The 20,586-nt window shown below is 33.5% G+C and overlaps 1 protein-coding gene across 2 annotated transcripts in view; it reads right to left on the reverse strand.

Annotated features, from left to right (window-relative positions):
• The window catches only part of LOC127726260 (large neutral amino acids transporter small subunit 1-like), a 38,233-nt gene extending 17,852 nt beyond the window's left edge, over nucleotides 1–20,381 (reverse strand). The window contains exons 1-2 of one of the 2 annotated variants that reach the window (XM_052233565.1): nucleotides 19,653–20,381; nucleotides 870–998 (exon numbers count right to left, since the gene is read on the reverse strand). In XM_052233565.1, the coding sequence (XP_052089525.1) occupies nucleotides 870–998; nucleotides 19,653–20,115 (592 nt within the window). In that variant the 5' untranslated portion in view covers nucleotides 20,116–20,381. Of the gene's footprint in view, nucleotides 1–869; nucleotides 999–11,312; nucleotides 11,983–19,652 lie in introns of those variants that run through there. The other variant, XM_052233564.1, reaches the window with a different exon arrangement.
• Nucleotides 20,382–20,586: the final 205 nt, after the last annotated feature.

Below are 20,586 nucleotides of genomic sequence, written 5' to 3' on the forward strand. Positions count from 1 at the left end.
GAGAAGCCTTTCAGATTATTATTTTTGTGGTTTGTTTGTAATCTTATGCTTTGAATAGCCTGCATTAATGGGAGGGAAAAAAACAAAATTCAGGAATTAATTTAAGACAATATGAATTTTAAAAAGTTGTTTTGTATAATTGACTGATTGAACAAGTTTATACTCACAAAGTCAAATGACTGTGAACAAGGCTATCAGTCAAATGACTGTGAACAAGTTTATACTCACAAAGTCAAATGACTGTGAACAAGTTTATACTCACAGTCAAATGACTGTGAACAAGTTTATACTCACAAAGTCAAATGACTGTGAACAAGTTTATACTCACATAGTCAAATGACTGTGAACAAGGCTATCCAGCATTAGCCCATGCAGGCCAATGAATTTTGAGGTCCGCCAGTTAAAGGTATTTAAGACAGGCACTGTATAGACCAGTAAATTGAAGATCAACAAGGCTATAAGTTTGTACTCACCTAATCCTATGATATAGTAGAAACCTATAACAATGACTGTTAACAAGGCTATAAGTTTGTACTCACCTAATCCTATGATATAATAGAAACCTATAACAATGACTGTTAACAAGGCTATAAGTTTGTACTCACCTAATCCTATGATATAGTAGAAACCTATAACAACTACTGTTAACAAGGCTATAAGTTTGTACTCACCTAATCCTATGATATAGTAGAAACCTATAACAATGACTGTTAACAAGGCTATAAGTTTGTACTCACCTAATCCTATGATATAGTAGAAACCTATGACAATGACTGTTAACAAGGCAATAAGTTTATACTCACCCAATCCTATGATATAGTAGAAACCTATAACAATGACTGTTAACAAGGCTATAAGTTTATACTCACCTAATCCTATGATATAGTAGAAACCTATAACAATGACTGTTAATAAGGCTATAAGTTTGCTGGCTGTTATCACAACTTGTATTTTTGTGGCCCATTTGGTATTCCAACAATTGATGGCTACTAATAAAGCTGAAAGAATAAATTAGAGTACTGTTACGTAAACATGTATGAACATTGTTATCTGATAACATTTTATAATTGGACCATCAAAGCGTCGATCCACCAAATGTTGCTTGTCAAATATATAAAGTAAGACTGAGTTACTGCATGCTACACAACTGTTTGGTAAAATCTAACTTCTTATATATATAAAATATATATAAAATCGTTTGAAAATTCATTGAAAATTCTTTATGTAAGTCTATTTCTGGTGGACAATTCGTCCCTGATGGTATCACTATTCAGTACTTCTGTGTTGACATGAAATACAAGTTCATTCTGTATACAATAAAATTTTGAATCATTCTAAACATCCCACTCCCAGGCATAGATTGATTTAGCCGTTTTTACTTCAACGTTTTTCGATTTTTTTTTGTTTTCAATGCTCTTTAGCTTTATTTTTGATTTGGACTTTTAACTATCTTAATTGCCAGAATTTTGATAACTTCTGATTATATTATTGACAATTGTACAAGACTAAGGACACGTTAGTGCCTGACATATCAAATCTTTGTTTGAAGACTGTAAGTATGCTGCCCTGTACTCTAAAATGTTTTTTTGTTAACTGGTGTTATTGGGTTGCTGTCTCATTGACATATACCCAATATCTTCTTTTCTTTTATTCAAATGTATGCTAAGTTTCTCAACTCCTGTCTTCATTTATATCAAAACCCAAAAATACTGGGAAAAAATATTATTTTTTACCACTGGATTTGAAAGAAACATATTTCAGAAAGTATGTCAAGTTTATACCAAATCATTAATACTTAATATAAACAACCATAATAAAATAACTCTTTTTGGAACCAAAACAAAACATTTGTAAAGTTGAATGGATTTATTCTGACAGAATTAAAGGTCTTTATGGTAAACTTGGTCAAGCTGAAAACCAAAACAAAATTACAATCATCTGGCCAAAAGCCAAAATCAAAATACACCTTAACGAAGAAATATTATTGTATTACAGAACAAATATGTTATAGTAAATACTTGGTTAACAAGCATATCGTCAGAATGATGAAATCTTCGTCTTCTATACAAACTTGTAATGAATGGTCCTTGTTTTTTGGTAATAGTATGATATACCTTATTAAGGACAGGTAGTAGAATGGTTATAAGATCAATGACACCACAAAATAACAAATGTCTCTATACTTCATGATCAGTCAGTAAAGGAACTATATTTCTGTAAAAAGTCAATACTGGTAGTTTGTTTACTTCTAAAATATTTCAAAACAACAATTATATGCACCTTTTATATTTTCCTTTCAAATGAACTGTAGTTTCAAATACAGTTCGTTTTACTTTCCTTTATTTATTTAGGAAAAATGCATTTGAAGATTGTTCTAGTGATTTTTTTTAAAGATTGTAATCATTGCTGCACATTGAAACAAAAATCTGCCAAAAAATATAAGTCCCAAGTCATGTTGGCTCATGTCTGTCATAATTATTTTTCATAAATTGTTTTGTCATAAATCATGTAAATTAAATTGTTTTTTTATAAATTATACAGTTAGTTTTTTTGTTAAAACATTTTTCATGTCTAGGCTTTTTATAGCCATCTATCATGTCTATACAGTATGGGTTTTTTCTCATTGTTGCAGGTCGTACAGTGACCTATAATCGCTTTTATCAACTTCATTTCAACTCTGATGGATAGTTGTCTCATTGCAATCATACCACACCTTATTTTCATGTAAAAGCATTTGATCTTATGCTCTTTCCATATAATATTTTTCCGAGTTCCTGATACATGTGATAATACTAAGCATAAAACATTTTCCCAGAAATCTACCAATTTTCAACAACTTATTCTAAGTTAAAGCAGATGGGTCTGTTCATCATCAAAGTATCAGTAACTTTCAATATATAAAAATATTATCTTAGTGAATATACACAAGGGGTATCCCAATCTGAATCCCGAGGAGAAATTCATAAAAACTTTGTAACCGTTGGTAAATAAAAGAACAGAGTTCCAATGTCCCCCGCTTTGCACATATTTCATCTATCCAAGGTACAACGACAATAGCTAAAATAAGCACTTTTTTGTTCTTTAAAACTTTTTATTAATATCTTAGAAAAATGAAAGCTTCAGAGCAAATGCAATGTGATTTTCATTATAATTAATATTTCCCAAGGGGCATAACTCGTTAAACAAAATTTTTGATCAGCACTTATTTTCGAAACTGTCAAAGATATTGCTGATATAAACCTATGATATAAGCTTCATAAAATTCTGGTAGTAATTGTACACATGAGAATGCTGACAATGCAATTTTCCATATAATCAATATTTCCAAGGGGCCTAACTCTTTTAAAAATAATTGATCGGCACTGATTTTTTAACTCTTATAATATATTGATGATATAAACCTATAATATAAATTTCATAAAAATCTGGCAAGAATTGTACACATTAGAGCGCTCATAAGGTAATTTTCCATATAATTAATATATCCAAGGGGCATATCTCTTTTAGAAATTATTGATCATCACTGATTTTCGAACTTGTCAAAGACATTGCTAATATAAATCTATAATTTAAGTTTCATAAAAATCTGGCAAGAATTGTACAAATGAAAGCGCTAGCGATGCAATTTTCCATATAATTAATGTTTCCAAGGGACATAACTCATTTAAAAATAAATGATCGGCACTGACTTTCGAACTTGTCCAAGACATTCCTGATATAAACCTATGATATACATGATATAGTTTAATAAAAATCTGGAAAGGCAAGAATTGTACACGTGAGAGCGCTAACAAGACCAGACGGACGCCCGGTGTTTCTACATGTATGTCCCCCGCAACGCGTTGCGCGGGGAACAATAAAATCTGGATTCGATTCCAACGAAAAAATTATGCTCCGTGGAAATGGGATCCAGATTTAACTTCCCCTGGAACCAAACTTAACATAAATTGTTCCTCGGGATTCGGATCCCTCCATTGATTTCAGTTCAGGATACAAGGTGTGATACACATCTCTAGATCTGAAAAGCAATTAAAATCAAAATGATGGAAGGATTGGAAGAGTTGTGTGCATCAATTGAGACCATATGCTCAGGTTTTGTGGTGAACGAAAAATAAACTTCATATAACACTAATGCATTAAGTTTGAAAAGATGATCATTTTTTTCAGTTGATAAAATGAGATCTGATTACTGACTGTGTGTCAATGTCAGTGCCGTGGATCATTTACTTTGCATAAAATATTCTTTTCAATTGCAATTTAATTTGTTTTATAAAATTATATTCACATTTTCAAATTTATGGTTTTATACAGTATTCATTGGTATTAGAAGACATGATCAAATACAGATTCAATTAAAAAAAAAGTTTATATTTGTGATTCCAAATATAGAATCATCTAAAAAGTTTATTCTTTTAGTTCCAGAGTGATCACATAAACGCAGCATGGCTGGAAAAAAAGCATCTGTAGGAAAGCTGGATTTCTACAGCCTTTTTATTTAAAAGTAAAGACACATTGTAAAGTCTGTCTGTCATGGCGAAGTTTTGAGCAGAATGATATGGTACACTGAATCATATTCACCATGTACATGATGTACACCTCTTCCTAAAAACATTGATCTAGTATTTTACAAACATAAGTCTTCTGATAACAAGACATGTACTAATTTAATGACAGTAACATTAACATGCATATTTTGTCCAACTGACATACATGTATACATGTTTTATCATGTGTTGGTAGAATGATCCCTCACTTTTCAGGTCACCTAATTACATGTAATGATAACAAAGAGAAAGCCTGCAGGTGTAATTACCTGAAACATACATCTGTACATGTATACATTTTACAAGTGAAACTAAAGTCAAAATGTTTAATATGGAGAAAAGTATTTGAATGCTATCTTATTGACTTATCCATCCAACATTTCCTTTTAGTCATATATACACATCAATGAGACAGCAACCAAACAACAAAAATATGTACATTTACACTGCAACAAACGACAATAGTTTGAACAATAGGTCAAGCTCTTAATTGCTGTAAATCTAGAAAAGTGAATTAATCCAATAGAACCAGTCATCAAATTTCATATTTAACATGTTTAAGGTAAAAATGCATTACAGATAAAACTGATAAGGTTGCTAACTTGGAGATGGTACAAATGTACATGTACATGAACATGTGACAAAGTTAACCTCTTTTCACTGTATTTTTCATACTTTTGATACTTTTCAAACTATTATGGTTCCCTGACAAAGTTGTTTTATATAATTTGAGGGGAATCAATAGAAAATGAAAGGATATGGAGTAAATGTACATGGGACAAAATCACACACAATACATAGAAAACATTTTATAAATCAAGGCTACAAAAATTTTTTTATGCAAAAATATTTTAACAAGAGTGCACACACTGAAATGTCCCGTCTGCTTATTTTTTAAGCATAATTGAACAAGAATGATGAGGTCGATGACAAATGAACCCTACCAGACAGATATGTTCACCTTATAATCATTCCATTCACCAAATATAGTTGACCTATTGCTTAATGTACCTGATTAACTGACAAAACCACAAAAATTGACATTGACCAATGAACCATGAAAATGAGGTCAAGGTCAGATGAACCCTGCAAGGTTAGATGAGTGTTGCCAGACAGTAATGTTCACCTTATAATCATTACATTCACCAAATATAGTTGACCTATTGCTTAATGTACCTGATAAACTGAATAAAATGCTCCGCTGGGACGCAGCTTGATAAGACCGCAGAGGTCGAACCCTGAACAGTTGGGGCAAGTATGGACACAACATTCAAGCTTGATACAGCACTGGATTGTAATTAAATATTTGACACAGCAAAGGTTTCTGACACAGAATGAATGTGGTCTAAGAACTTAAAAATTTTTAATTTACCTTATTCAAACCATATCATTATTATTTGCTTTTATATATAAATCAGAAATAACCAATTTCAAATGGAAAATTTTAAAGAAAAAAAATGAAAAAAAAATCCCCCCCCCCCAAATTTTTTGAACCCCCTTATGATTCATCACCCCAAAACTCAATCCCAGCCTTCCCTTTGTGGTATGGTTCCTTGCAGTACAATTTCAGAGAGATCCATACACTTGAACACAAGTTATTGTCTGGAAACTAGAAAAATGCTTGTTTTTTGGCCCCTTTTTGGCCCCAAATTCCTAAACGTTTAGGGCAATAACCCCCAAACTCAAACCCAGCTTTCCCTTTGTGATATGGAACCTTGTAGTACAATTTCATAAAGATCAATACACTTACACACAAGTTATTGTCCTGAAACTAGAAAAATGCTTGTTTTTTTGCCCCTTTATGGCCCCTAATTCCTAAAATTTTGAGGAAATTACCCCCAAACTCAATCCCAGCCTTCCCTTTGTAGTATGGTACCTTGCAGTACAATTTCAGAGAGATCCATACACTTGAACACAAGTAATTGTCTGGAAACTAGAATAAACTGCTTCGCTGAGCGCAGCTGGATACGCCCGCAGAGGTCTAACCCTGAACAGTTGGGGCAAAAATGGACACAATATTCAAGCTTGATACAGGTCTGAATTTGGATTGTAATTAAATATTTGACATACATCTATTATAGGTTTCTGAATAAATGTAGTCAAAGAACTTGAAGTTGGTTATATGAATTGAATTTATATTCAATTAAAGATTTCTTGCTGTTGTGCAATACACTGTGCTGTTGTGCAATACTTAGTAAATCTGTTGTCAGACTATAAACAAATAAAATTTATAAAATTCTAAAGGGAGCTTACACCAATAGATATCAACAGTTTACCAAAGTTTCATACGAATTGCTGAAAGCATTTTTGAGTTTTTGTCTGAAAACTGGAAAATCCCCCCTTTTTTAATGAATAAACCCCATAATTCGGAAATGTAAAATCTAAAATTTATAAAATTCTAAAGGAAGCTTACATCAATAGATATCAACAATTCATAAAAGTTTCATGAGAACTGCTGAAAGCATTTTTGAGTTATTGTCCGAAAACTGGAAAATCCCCCTTTCTTTTATGAATAAAACCCAATAACTCGGAAACGTAAAACCTAAAATTTATAAAAATCCAAAGGGAGCTCATGTCAATAGATATAAACAATTAACCAAAATTTCTTGCAAGTTGGTGAAAGCATTCTTGAGTTATTGTCCGAAAACTGGAAAATCCCCCTTTTTTTAATGAATAAAACCCCATAACTCGGAAACGTAAAATCTAAAATTTATAAAAAACGAAAGGGAGCTCACGTCAATAGATATAAACAATTCACCAAAGTTTTAAGCAAATTGGTTAAAGCGTTTTTGAGTTAATGTCCGACATGTTGACGACGGACGGACGGACAGACGGACGGACAGACGGACGTACAACGGTATACCATAATACGTCCCGTAAACGGGCGTATAAAAATGCTTATTTTTGGCCCCTTTTTGGCCCCTTATTCTTAAACGTTTTGGGCAATTACCCCCAAACTCAATTCCAGCTTTCCCTTTGTGATATGGAACCTTGTAGTACAATTTCATAACGATCCATACACTTACACACAAGTTATTGTCATGAAACTTGAAAAATGCTTGTTTTTTGCCCCTTTTTGGCGCCTAATTCCTAAAATTTTGCAGTAATTACCCCCAAAATCAATCCCAGCATTCCCTTTGTGATATGGAACCTTGTGGTACAATGTCAGAGAGATCCATACACTAACATACAAGTTATGTCTGGAAGTTACAAAAATGCTTATTTTTGGCCCCTAATTCCTTAACTGTTGGTACCATAACCCCCAAAATCAATCCCCACCTTCCTTTTGTGGTATTGAACCTTATGGTAAAATTTCATAGAGATCCATTCACTTAAACTAAAGTTAGAGTGCGAAAACCAATGTGTCTTCGGACGACGACGACGTCATACCAATATACGATCGCAAAATTTTTTTGCGGTCGTATAAAAACCACAAAAAATTGATATTGACAAATGAACCATGAAAATGAGGTCAAGGTCAGATGAACCCTGCAAGGTTAGATGAACCCTGCCAGACATGGGCACCTTACAATCATTTCATACACCAAATATGGTTGACCTATTGCTTAATGTACCTAATAAACATGATAAACTGACAAAACCATGAAAAATTAACATTGACCAATGAACCATGAAAATCAGGTCAAGGTCATAGGAAACCTGCTAAACAGACATGGCCGTACTTTGACCTATAATGGTTTAATTTTATAAATTGTTACTTGGATGGAGAGTTGTCTCATTGGCACTCACACCTCATCTTCTTATATCTATGTATGCCTTACAATCATTCCATACACCAAATATAGTGACCCTATTGCTTACATTACCTGAGAAATGGACACCACAAAAACTTAACATTGTTCAATGAACAATGAAATAAAGGTCAAGATCAGATGAAACCTGCCAGTCTGACATGTACACCTTACATTCATTGTATACACCTATTTTGGTGGTTAATGGTATTTTGAAATCAGTCCTGCCCCATCCAATGATTCCATTCCAATTCAATGGCAACCATTTAAAAGAAAGGGTTTTCTTCTCTTTATTTAGCTAAATATTACATGTACAGGACAAAAAGTATGGCATAAATTACTTTTCACAACTTATTGAAATACTACGCATAAACATTGTAACATCCTTGACATACCACAATGATATTAGTGTACATGTACTGTCATAATATTAACAACAATACATATGGTATCATATTACATAATATCAGTCATAATATACATATACGTAAATGGCATGGTTATAAAGGCCAATTTTCCAAATCTTCCACTTTAAATAAGATTATACTGTGTATATCAGGAACATTTTCATATATATGTTTTGCTCCATTTGTGGGAGACATTTTACTTCACAAGCAGAAGATTCACTAAGGGTTAAAATTGGTCAAATTTTTTTTATGTGGCCAAAATAGTACAAATTTGACATAGAATTAGTTGTGATAAAAACTTTTAATACAAGGAATAAACTTCTTTTTGGCACATCACATTACAAATTACAAAGTAATGAACTCTAAATTATGTATTATTTGTGTATAACATAAGTTTTGATCCAATTTCACCCTAATTCATAACAGTTTTCAGCATAGTTTACTTTGGGAGCCACCTCTGATCCAGAAAATCATTATTAACCTCGGGTCCTTTTGTTTACAGTAAATTTTGAATTTCAGGTTGTGGCCAATGGTTTCCTGAATCTTTCAGGTCCCAAATGCACTAGTAAAGTCATCGTATTATGACACAATCTTGGAAATGTACTTAGGCCATGCAAAAATGATTGTTTGTTTCCCCTTACCCTGCCGGGTCTGTTTTTAACCTCCAGGTCAATTCTATTTTTGCAGATTGAAAAAAAAGTATTGCTTTGGTTTCTATTGATAATTTTCAATGATGATTTTTTAAATTGTCTTATAACCTCTTAAAAGTATGTCAACATTGCTCAATTAACATTCCTAAAGTTTCACATAGTTTATGGCCCCAATAATAATAGAATGTAAAATAAGAATTTACTCTCAGGTTAACAGCAATATTCTCTGTAGATCTTCACTGATTTTTTACAGAAAATACAATAAAATAAAAAGATTTTTCTGCCTGCCGGGCCTAAATAATTTTCATATGTTAGGGGAAACCAACATTCATGATCATTTTTCAAAGGCCTGACTTTGCAGCCTATAAAAGGGCTTTTACGAAGTTATTTGTTTTACCTTACAGTGAGGCTTATAAAACAGATCCATTGAAGACTAAAATTATGGTCCCTATGATAATTTTTTATAAAGCTGAAATTCAAGGCTATATTGTATATTTGCCAGGAGTGAAATTTGTCCCTTTACACTATGTCAACTGTGCAAGTAAATTTGTTATACAAGGCTGTTTATCAAGAAAAATGAACATATAGCAAATTAAACTGCCCCTTCTAAGGTTCATACATTTTGTACCACGAACAAACCTGAAAATAACCTGATTTATATCTATAACAGTTAATTCCTGAAGACAATACAAGATGAACATGGATTTCCTCAAAACCCTTTCAATGTCCTCCAAAGAAAAACCCCTCCACTGTAAGACTTACTTAACACTACCCTATAAAACACCAATTATTTTGTAACACATTCCTCCAAAAAGGGGCTACCACTAACATAAGACAACACTTTCTTTGTTGAAGGGAGTTTACTTTTACATTTGTTGAACTGAATAGTTACTGACTGATCATTTACCATTGACCGCTTGTTGACCTCAAACGTATCTTAATCATAGGAAACCTGACTCTATTTAAAAAAATAAAAGAAACTCCATGGTCTCTTCAGGAATCAACAATGGATAGAATTTCTCTCTGATTGAGCCCTCTTGACAAGTATACCAGACTGTTGTGTTTAAATTTTATAAAGTTTATTGAGAAAACACTCATAAATTTCTATTTGGACATCTAACAAAAACTTTTGTCTTTGGAACTGTATTATTAACTGAGCAAATGATCCACTCAGCAAGGAATAGTGAAACATGTACCTTAATCATTGTCCGACATGTAAATTAGAATAGACTACACAATAGTCTCAGGCCAAACCTACAGATCATAATGGTTGTCTTACATGGACAATTGTTTTCAGTTTATGGAAAATGAATGTACCTTTTTTCTTAAAATTGAGACTTGGAATACATTTTAAATACTGACATAGGTAAAATCCGATTAAATTCAAAGTTAAAGATATCAATTTCAAGGGTAGAACATACAATAACCAGAATATATCTCCTTTCGTACTTTTAATGGACAGATTTAGAACAGTTATAAAATTGTCACCCCAAAATTGATATTCATACATTCAAACTTGTTGGGAAAGAATATGACCAACTTGAGTTACAAAAAAATGTATTCTTGAAATCTCCTTTTGTACACTGTTTCATTCAATTATTGTATTAAAAACAATTGTGATATATATTTAATTCTATATTCCAAATCCTTCAATTATTCTATAAAACTTTCAACTTGATTTATCAAAACCACATGTTGTACAGTCTGAAAACAATTTGGAAATATCAATACATTACATGCATTTTAAGAAAATTTTTAATTAAGGCCGTACCGATAACTTCTTTAGAACGGTCAAAGTACCAGGTACAGCCTCTAAATAAAAAGCCTAATAAATGCACTAAGTTTACTCAGAAAAAGCATTAACAAAAATTAAGAGCTACAAATTGTAGCTTTATCCCTCCAAGTTCACAGTATAACATGCAGCTACAGCCACTGGACAAATCAATATAAATAGCTTACTAAAGACAGATGCTGCCAGTAGGTTGACTCCAAGGTCTTGGACTTTACAGTTTGGGAAGTAAGGTTGTAAAATATACACAGAGAATATCAGTGAACATGCAGCTATAGCCACTGGACAAATCAATATAAAACTGATCCATAAACTAACGAATGCTACACCATCTCCAAATGCTCTATGTATGTAAATATACTCCCCTCCTGATTGTGGAAACGTTGTCCCTAATTCTGCAAAACATAATGCACAGAGGCAATTGTACAACCCACAGATAATCCACATAACGAAAGAAAATCCAACAGACTTCGTCTCTTTGAGTATTCCTACAGGAGATACAAATATGCCAGAGCCAATAATCACTCCGATCAGAATCGCTACGCCATGGATAAGCTTTAAATTTCTACCAAGTTCAACTTTTTCGATGATAACTTTCAATTTCTCATCCTCCGAACCACCTTTCACTTTTTCTATTGAAGTAGTCATGTTTGCTTTAATGTCACAGTATTCCTTTGTGGTTAGTAAATAGAGAACATTTCTGCATCATCTATATTTGTCATCAGACTCAACTAATTATAAAGAGTATTGAGTCTATTGACTTACTCAAAATCAGCAATTAGTAATTAGCTTGTACTAAATAGACATAGAAAACAAGTGCTTGATACTTTAAGAACTACAAGGTTTATAGGAATGATACCATTAAAGGCCACCTTACATTACAATGGCCAATGCAATAAATGGTTATTTCATTGTGTTTGAGGTGTATTGAAGATAAATGGTGCATACATTATTTATTACTGATGACCTTATAGCAAATAAAGTTTAATTTGTTTCCTGAACTATAAATATGATAAAGAGATCAGAGTTAATTAACAAAAAACATAAAAAAAAACTTAGAAACAGTCAAGACCATGATGTTTTTAAACAGCACAGCAATTTCAAAATATACATGTGTACATGTAGATCTTTAAATTTGTCCTGTATCAAATTCATGCACTTTAAACAATTAGGCATACATGTATGCTTGAAATTAATGATTGAAGTGTTATTTCAATATGCAATCTGTACTGTACAATGGTGAAAGAGAGGTTGGACAATGGAAGTAAACAAACATATGCCTGTATGAATTCTAATTTTCATGTTTGATCCAACATGTACTTAAGAATTGAATGCTTTTTTTTGTAAATTCATTGGGTGTAAAAGCGCTGACCGAAGTACATTTTGTATGAAGCGCCGAAATGCTTCATTCTAAAAATGTATGCACAGTCAAGGCTTTTACAACCCTATGAAATTACTAATAGAAGCATTCAATACTTATAATTACATTTTTTCGTTATGATCATGAAAACACGATTACTATCAAGTTTTTCTTTTATTTACCTGTGCACTTTACTGTGGAAACGTGTGTCATCATGTATGTTTCAATTCATGCAATTCATTTTGAAATGAAGAATGATGCGAGATTGCTGTTAGCCAATCAAAATAACGTATAATAATGAAACATACATCTAATGTAATTATATGTACATTGTAATTAAGAACTTCTTCAAATTTTTACAGATCATATACGTTGTACATGTACTGTATCTACATGTACCTTTTTTGTATCAGAAAATAATATTATAGTGTACAATGTACATGAAGCGATTGTAGACATGTATATTTTGGTGCTTTAATTTACATCTGCAATAAATAAATCTTTCATTTGCCCACAAACCATATTTCATTATCACGATTATGGGCCAAAATAAAATATTTCATAAGTGCCAATACAGTCATGACAGTTTAATGCTAATATTAATAAGTTATATATTATACTAATAAGTTTATATTAATCAATTGAATTCATATCTTCCATTTATCTGCATTACATGTTATTCCATTTCACCAAGGCAAGGTGGAGATAGGATACCACTGTGAAGTCATGGAAGGCAAGGTGGAGATAGGATACCATTGTGAAGTCATGGAAGGCAAGGTGGAGATAGGATACCATTGTGAAGTCATGGAAGGCAAGGTGGAGATAGGATATACAATTGTGGTCATGGAAGGCAAGGTAGAGATAGGATACCATTGTGAAGTCATGGAAGGCAAGGTGGAGATAGGATACCACTGTGAAGTCATGGAAGGCAAGGTGGAGATAGGATACCATTGTGAAGTCATGGAAGGCAAGGTGGAGATATCATAGGATACCATTGTGAAGTCATGGAAGGAAAGGTGGAGATAGGATACATTTTGTACCATTGTGAAGTCATGGAAGGCAAGATGGAGATAGGATACCATTGTGAAATCATGGAAGGCAAGGTAGAGTTAGGATACCATTGTGATGTCATGGAAAGCAAGGTTAGGTGGAGATACAATGTAGGATATACCATTGTGAAGTCATGGAAGGCAAGGGGGGAGATAGGATATAACATTGTGAAGTCATGGAAGGCAAGGTGGAGATAGGATACCATTGTGAAGTCATGGAAGGCAAGGTGGAGATAGGATACCAATGTGAAGTCATGGAAGGCAAGGTGGAGATAGGATACCATTGTTAAGTCATGGAAGGCAAGGTGGAGATAGGATACCATTGTGAAGTCATGGAAGGCAAGGTGGAGATAGGATACTTCTGTGAAGTCATGGAAGGCAAGGTGGAGATAGGATACCACTGTGAAGTCATGGAAGGCAAGGTGGAGTTAGGATATACCATTGTGAAGTCATGGAAGGCAAGGTGGAGATAGGATACATTTTGTACCATTGTGAAGTCATGGAAGGCAAGGTGGAGATAGGATATACAATTGTGGTCATGGAAGGCAAGGTAGAGATAGGATACCATTGTGAAGTCATGGAAGGCAAGGTTGAGATACATGTGTAGGATACATTTTGTACCATTGTGAAGTCATGGAAGGCAAGGTGGAGATAGGATACCATTGTGAAGTCATGGAAGGCAAGGTGGAGATAGGATACCATTGTGAAGTCATGGAAGGCCAGGGGTTCAAATTAGCATTTGGTACTGGAAGGTCTAGGACCTTTGACACTCCAAACTGAAAGGTCCACAGCCTAAAGTCCAGGTCCTACTTTTACTTGAAATATTTCACAACTCAGTAGGATACAAAATTAATGTGCTTTTGGTGTTAGGTTAATATTTTACATGTATCATTGTCATAATCACTGTTGTATAACATGTTAAATAATAAATGTAATTGTCTTGTATATTATTAATTCAAATAATCTTTTTTTTTTGTATTGAGGAGGGTGTCTATGTGTGTTGTCTCAACTATTGGTAATTAATTTCTTATTATGCCATTATATTAAACGGTTTAAATTCAAAGACGGTTTAAATTCAAAGCTGTTTAAGTACATCATATCTAGTTCCACTATTATAATATATATTAGTTCCTCTGTGAAAATAAATTAAGAAACTTCCAGATTTTTCACGGCCCTTAAAAATTGAGAAGAAATTAACTCTTGGAAATGAAGTAATATATTTACAATATTAAAATCAAAGCACTGTAAGCGCTATAGGCAGTTAACCAAAAACCAAGGCAAACGTAATTATGAAAACTGTGGCAGTGTTGCTTCATTTTCTTTTTAAAGATTTGAAAGAACAAACATTAAATATTCGTATATTGTACATGTATGTTTATTTAATGAATTGATTATTAAGGCAAATTAATTAATATTTTATCGAGGTTTTCAAAAGCAATGCATATATCAATGTATATTTTTAATGATGAGTTTGCAGTGGTACAAGTTCATATTATGATTGCAGTTGTTCTAGTTGGTAGTTAACGGTGGTACCAGTTGACTTTTAGTGGTACAAGTTGACGTAGTACGAGTTTGTAATAGTATGAAAGGACTTTCTTCCCTGGCAGGAACACTGCATTTGGGTTCTACAGCACAAAAGTTATGAGACACAAATCAGCCATCGGTTTACTACTACAGGGATCAAAGGTGAGGTCTGATTGACCTGCCCATAGTAAATGTAAATGACCCTTACCTTCACCAAGTCCATGATGTCACTCCATCCCAAGTTTGGAGTAAAATCACAGGTGATTATAAAACAGTTGGTCAAACATTCTTGGGCTTTACACTACTTGAAAGATTTATATGTTTTTTTTAAAATGAACCATAAATGAAAATTTTTATAAGCCCAGAAATAATTAAAAAAATAAGTAAAGTAAATTCAATTAACCTAGACTTATTTTTGCATCAATCAAATTTTATAATAAACAAGAAATAATTGTAACAGGATGCTGTTACGAAGTCTTCCAAACAGAGATCCCATAATTCGTCATTCCCATGGTCGCCTGACATTGGGCAAAGTCCAGTACAAATTGGTTAGGTCTAGTAAAGTGATATGCATATGTGACCCTTGGAGATTGACCCTGTATGTCATTCAAATCTTCTTGAAATGACGAACAGGAATAAATATGGTTAAGGGTTGGGTATCTCAATGTTTACAAGTTCTCAAAAGGGGGGGGGGGGGAAAGATCCCCAGGGGACTTACCCGTTATTTCATTTGATTTAGTGTATTGTCCCATACAAGAATATATATGGTTTTGGGACAGGGATCTCAACCGTTTACAAGTTTTCAAAAATAAGGGGGGGTGGGGGTGACCCCGTGGACTCCCCCTATATTTCATTTGATTTGTTTTATTGTCCAATAAATGAATATATATGGTTTAGGGGTGGGGATCTCGACTGTTTACAAGTTTTCAAAAATAAGGGGGGTGGGGGTGACCCCAGGGACTCCCCTCTATTTCATTTGATTTGTTATCTTGTCCCATAAAAGAATATATATGGTTTCGGGGTGGGGATCTCAACCGTTTACAAGTTTTCAAAAATAAGGGGGTGGGGGTGACCCCCGTGGACTCCCCCTATATTTCATTTGATTTGTTTTATTGTCCCTTAAATGAATATATATGGTTTAGGGGTGGGGATCTCGACCGTTTACAAGTTTTCAAAAAGAAAGGGGTGAGGGTGACCACAGGGACTCTCTTTATATTTCATTTGATTTGTTATCTTGTCCCATAAATGAATATATATGGTTTAGGGGGTGGGGATTTCGACCGTTTACAAGTTTTCAAAAAGAAGGGGGTGGGGGTGACCCCTGTGGACTCCCCCTATATTTCATTTGATTTGTTTTATTGTCACATACAAGAATATATATGGTGCAGGGTTTGGGATCTCGACCGTTTACAAGTTTTCAAAAAGAAAAGGGGTGAGACTGACCACAGGGACTCTCTCTATATTTCATTTGATTTGTTATCTTGTCCCATACACGAATACATACTGTTTAGGGGTGGGGATTGACCGTTTTCAAGTTTTCAAAAAACAAGGGGGGGGGGGGGGGGGGGGGTTGACCCCTGTGGAGTCCCCTATCTTTCATTTGATTTGTTTTACAGTTCCATGCAAGAATATATATGCAGTAGGGGTGGGGATCTCGTCCGTTTACAAATTTTCAAACAGAAGGGGATGGGGTGACGCTGGGGATTCCCCCAAATTTTCATTTGATTTGTTTTATTGTCCCATACAAGTATATATATGGTTTAGGGGTTGGGATCGCGACCGTTGACAAGATAAAAGCACATTTTCAAATTCAAGGAGTGGGATGACCCCCCAGGGACTCACCCTATATTTTATTTGATTTGTTCTATTGTCCTGTTATTATTACTGAAGACCGTGTGTGTCTGTCACTTACTGTTTTCAAGTAATAGTCATTTGAAAATTTAAAAAAAATAATTCCCATAGGGTTCTATAGTAAACCCCTCCCTTCTTTAGGCCCTCAAAATACCCCTAAATAGACCCCAAGGCAGAAACGAAAGATTGATGGCTCCGCTAGACATGTTAGCCTAACATTTTATGAAACCCTAAGTAAATCTGACAAGCGGTCCGAGTTGTTTTCTTAGACGGTCCGAGTGGACTCGGTCCGACTTGTCTCGGGGACGAGTTGTCCACATTTCTTAAAACATCCCATCAACGTCGATTTTCATCTTTGTCATTCAACAACAACAACTTAATTTGGCAAGTTCAGTGATGAACGGAATAATTTAACATGTTTAATAAAAGAAAGGAATTTAAATGTGCATACATTTAATTGAAATTAATTGATTAATCACAATCTTCTTATACGAAAAGAAGATCATGATAAACAATACTTACTTTATAACATCAGAATACTTACTAGCTTACGTTTCGTGTAAGTTAAAATTACTGCCACGTTAGACTACTATGTATATCTTTATTTCCTCTATCATAGAGATTTGGTGTACATGAACAATATTCCTGCGCCTTTGGCCATTCGGGAAATGTAAACGACTTGTAATTAGAGATTTTCGGCGATGAAATATTTCATACAAATTGTTCTTTGACATCTTAGCCAAAAGCACATGGGATTATAAACTACGTACGGATTTCTAATGAGCACTACTTCCTATGTGCAACTTCAAAAAATTTGGGTGGTTCGACGATAATTTAAGGTTTTTCTGGTCATATTTTTTGTATTCCAGAATTGAAAGTATGAAAAAAGTGCCCAATTAGTTATTAATAACATATTAGCCAGCTAGATAATAACAATAGCACTTTTTACACCATTCAGTGGGAAGAACACAAATCTAGGGTGGTAGCATAAGGCAGCTTAACTGCCTAAAAATCTACATGTAATATCAACATTTATTAATGATAAAGAAAATTACTGTCACATTTTATTGGATTTTGACATGAAAATTTGAAAACAAAAAGTAATTTTGGGTTTCTGTGGTTGCTTTTTCTTTCTTTTCAATATATCTTTTGGTTTTCAATTCTAGTGTTTATATTTCATCATCATAGATGTATTTTGTCACCTGCCTATAATTATTTTTTTTTCTTTGTATTGATCGGCAAACCCGGAATTACCCTCATCCGCTCCGGAATCTAAACCGATATTGTAATTGTCTTCATTTCCGGTTTATGGCATCCATTGTTTTTCAATGTTGCTTTTATCAGTCAGATACAATTTTACTCGTATTTACACAATACGTGTTGGCGATTTTCGGTATAAAGCTAGCGGTTGAACAAAATGAACATCACTGTCATGAATAATAAAGATGTAAATAAATTTTGAGATCACTTGGAAATTTTGGTTAAAAGGTCAGCAAAGTTAAATTTTATTTTATTTCAAATCGAAGGTCCGTCGGGCTTAGCTAGTAACCTAAACGAAAGTCTGATTGCAAAAGTGGAAGGTCGCAGACCTCGGACCACCGCTAATTTGAACCCCTGAAGGCAAGGTGGAGTTAGGATACCATTGTGAAGTCATGGAAAGCAAGGTTAGGTGGAGATAGGATATACCATTGTGAAGTCATGGAAGGCAAGGTTGAGATAGGATACCATTGTGAAGTCATGGAAGGCAAGGTGGAGTTAGGATATACCATTTTGTTTTTATATCGGGTTATAATGACCGTCTGCAGTCATCGGAGGTCACCTCAATGGTTAATTAGATGACTAAAATACATGAGAAATGCTGATACATATTATCGAGCCCATGCATTGTAAATTGTTTATTTTAGACTTTTTATAATTTAGATATACATCTTAGTATGTTATAAATCAAATATGAGAATTTGAGTCAAATCAGTGAACATGAATTTGACAGCTACATGTACATGTAACATGGCTAACGCCCCTTTAAGCTAAAACAAAGCACAAGCAGCAGTCTGTAACACCAAATCCTGAATGAAACATCAACAACGTTTCGTAGTTTATACATCATTGTGCTGGTTCCAGGCTGACTACTTTGTACGGAGTTTAATTACAAGCGGATTCCAGTTTACGTTATGCAACATTCATAAAAAATTAGACATTTTAAATGAAGCATTAACTTTTGACATGATTGATATCCATCAGTAAATATTGGATTTTAGAATTAATATGGATTAGGTAAATGATAAAAGAGTTTTGAAAAAAAAAGGGCACCTCTAAAAATTGCGGAACATAAACAAACATTGCAAAATTGAGTTTTTCCCTTGTTGTTGGAGTAAAAGACCCTGACCAATTCAATTTAAAATTAAGGGATAACATCATTTCATCATTTTTGTCCTAAAAAAGGTTCTAAATTTAAATCCCATCTAGATTAAAACATTTCAAATGGGTTATAATAACCCATTTAAGAGATAATCCAGGTTTCCACGACCTGATAAATGGATATAGTACCCATTTATATGGATCTTCCACAACCTGCTCAAGGGTTTATGTATAATAGATACATGTACATCTGATTAAATATCCTAATGCCTACTTTGAATACATGTAATTATATAATCATGATAATCATTGAACTAAAAAATACATGTAGTTGGATTACTGCAACTAACTGCTGTTGTAATACTTACTGAAAATGGATGTAGCAAGGAGAGCTAATCCGTTATCAGGTATGTTGCAATCAGGGAAAAGTGGTTGTAGTATGTACATAGAAAATATGAGTGCTGATGCTGCTATCCCAACTGGACAAATCAGAATAAAATTGATCCATAAACAACAAAATGCTGGTACTTCTCCAAATGCTCTATATATGTAAATGTATTCACCACCAGATTCTGGTATAGTTGTGCCTAATTCTGCATAACATACAGCACAAAGTGCATTGTAAAGTCCACAAACAATCCACATAACAAATGAAAGTCCTATAGAATCAACTTCTTTAAGTATTCCAACAGGAGATACAAAAATTCCAGATCCTATTATGATGCCTACTATTATTGCCACTCCATTTAGTAGTGTTATTTGCTTTTTTAGTTCAATTTTAACCTCAGGATCCTCATCACCCTCTTTAAGAATTTTACTGGTAACGGTCATGTTTGGATTGTTGTGTGTTTTGTTTACAAACAAGAAAGTTGGTTCTTGATAAATATATTTTGAGTATTTCACCCTCCTTTTCTTTCTTCAATTGTATAAGAAATTTTTTAACAAATGTAACATAAATATAGTCTGATTTATATTATTTTTTTCACTTTTTTCTCACAAATCTATTTCCCCGCTAATCTCCCACGTTGTGATCTGCTTTCAACTGGAAAATAGCTTGTTCCTTGTTCGACTGGGCTTTTCTTCGTTCGCTCGTAATGTGAATGAACGTCGGACAAACTAAGGAACGTTTACGTACTTTCTTGTTCTGTACATGGACTTTATAGAAATATTAATGGTTATAAAACGAGCAAGTTAAATGACCAAAATTTCAGAGAAAACATTAAGTCAGATATTGTATTTCTATCAGAAACTCATACTTTTTCTAATGATGGTTTATACCTTGAAGGATATAAATGTTTTGTA

This window comes from Mytilus californianus, unplaced genomic scaffold, assembly GCF_021869535.1.
Source record: "Mytilus californianus isolate M0D057914Y unplaced genomic scaffold, xbMytCali1.0.p SCAF_17, whole genome shotgun sequence".
Taxonomy (NCBI): domain Eukaryota; kingdom Metazoa; phylum Mollusca; class Bivalvia; order Mytilida; family Mytilidae; genus Mytilus; species Mytilus californianus.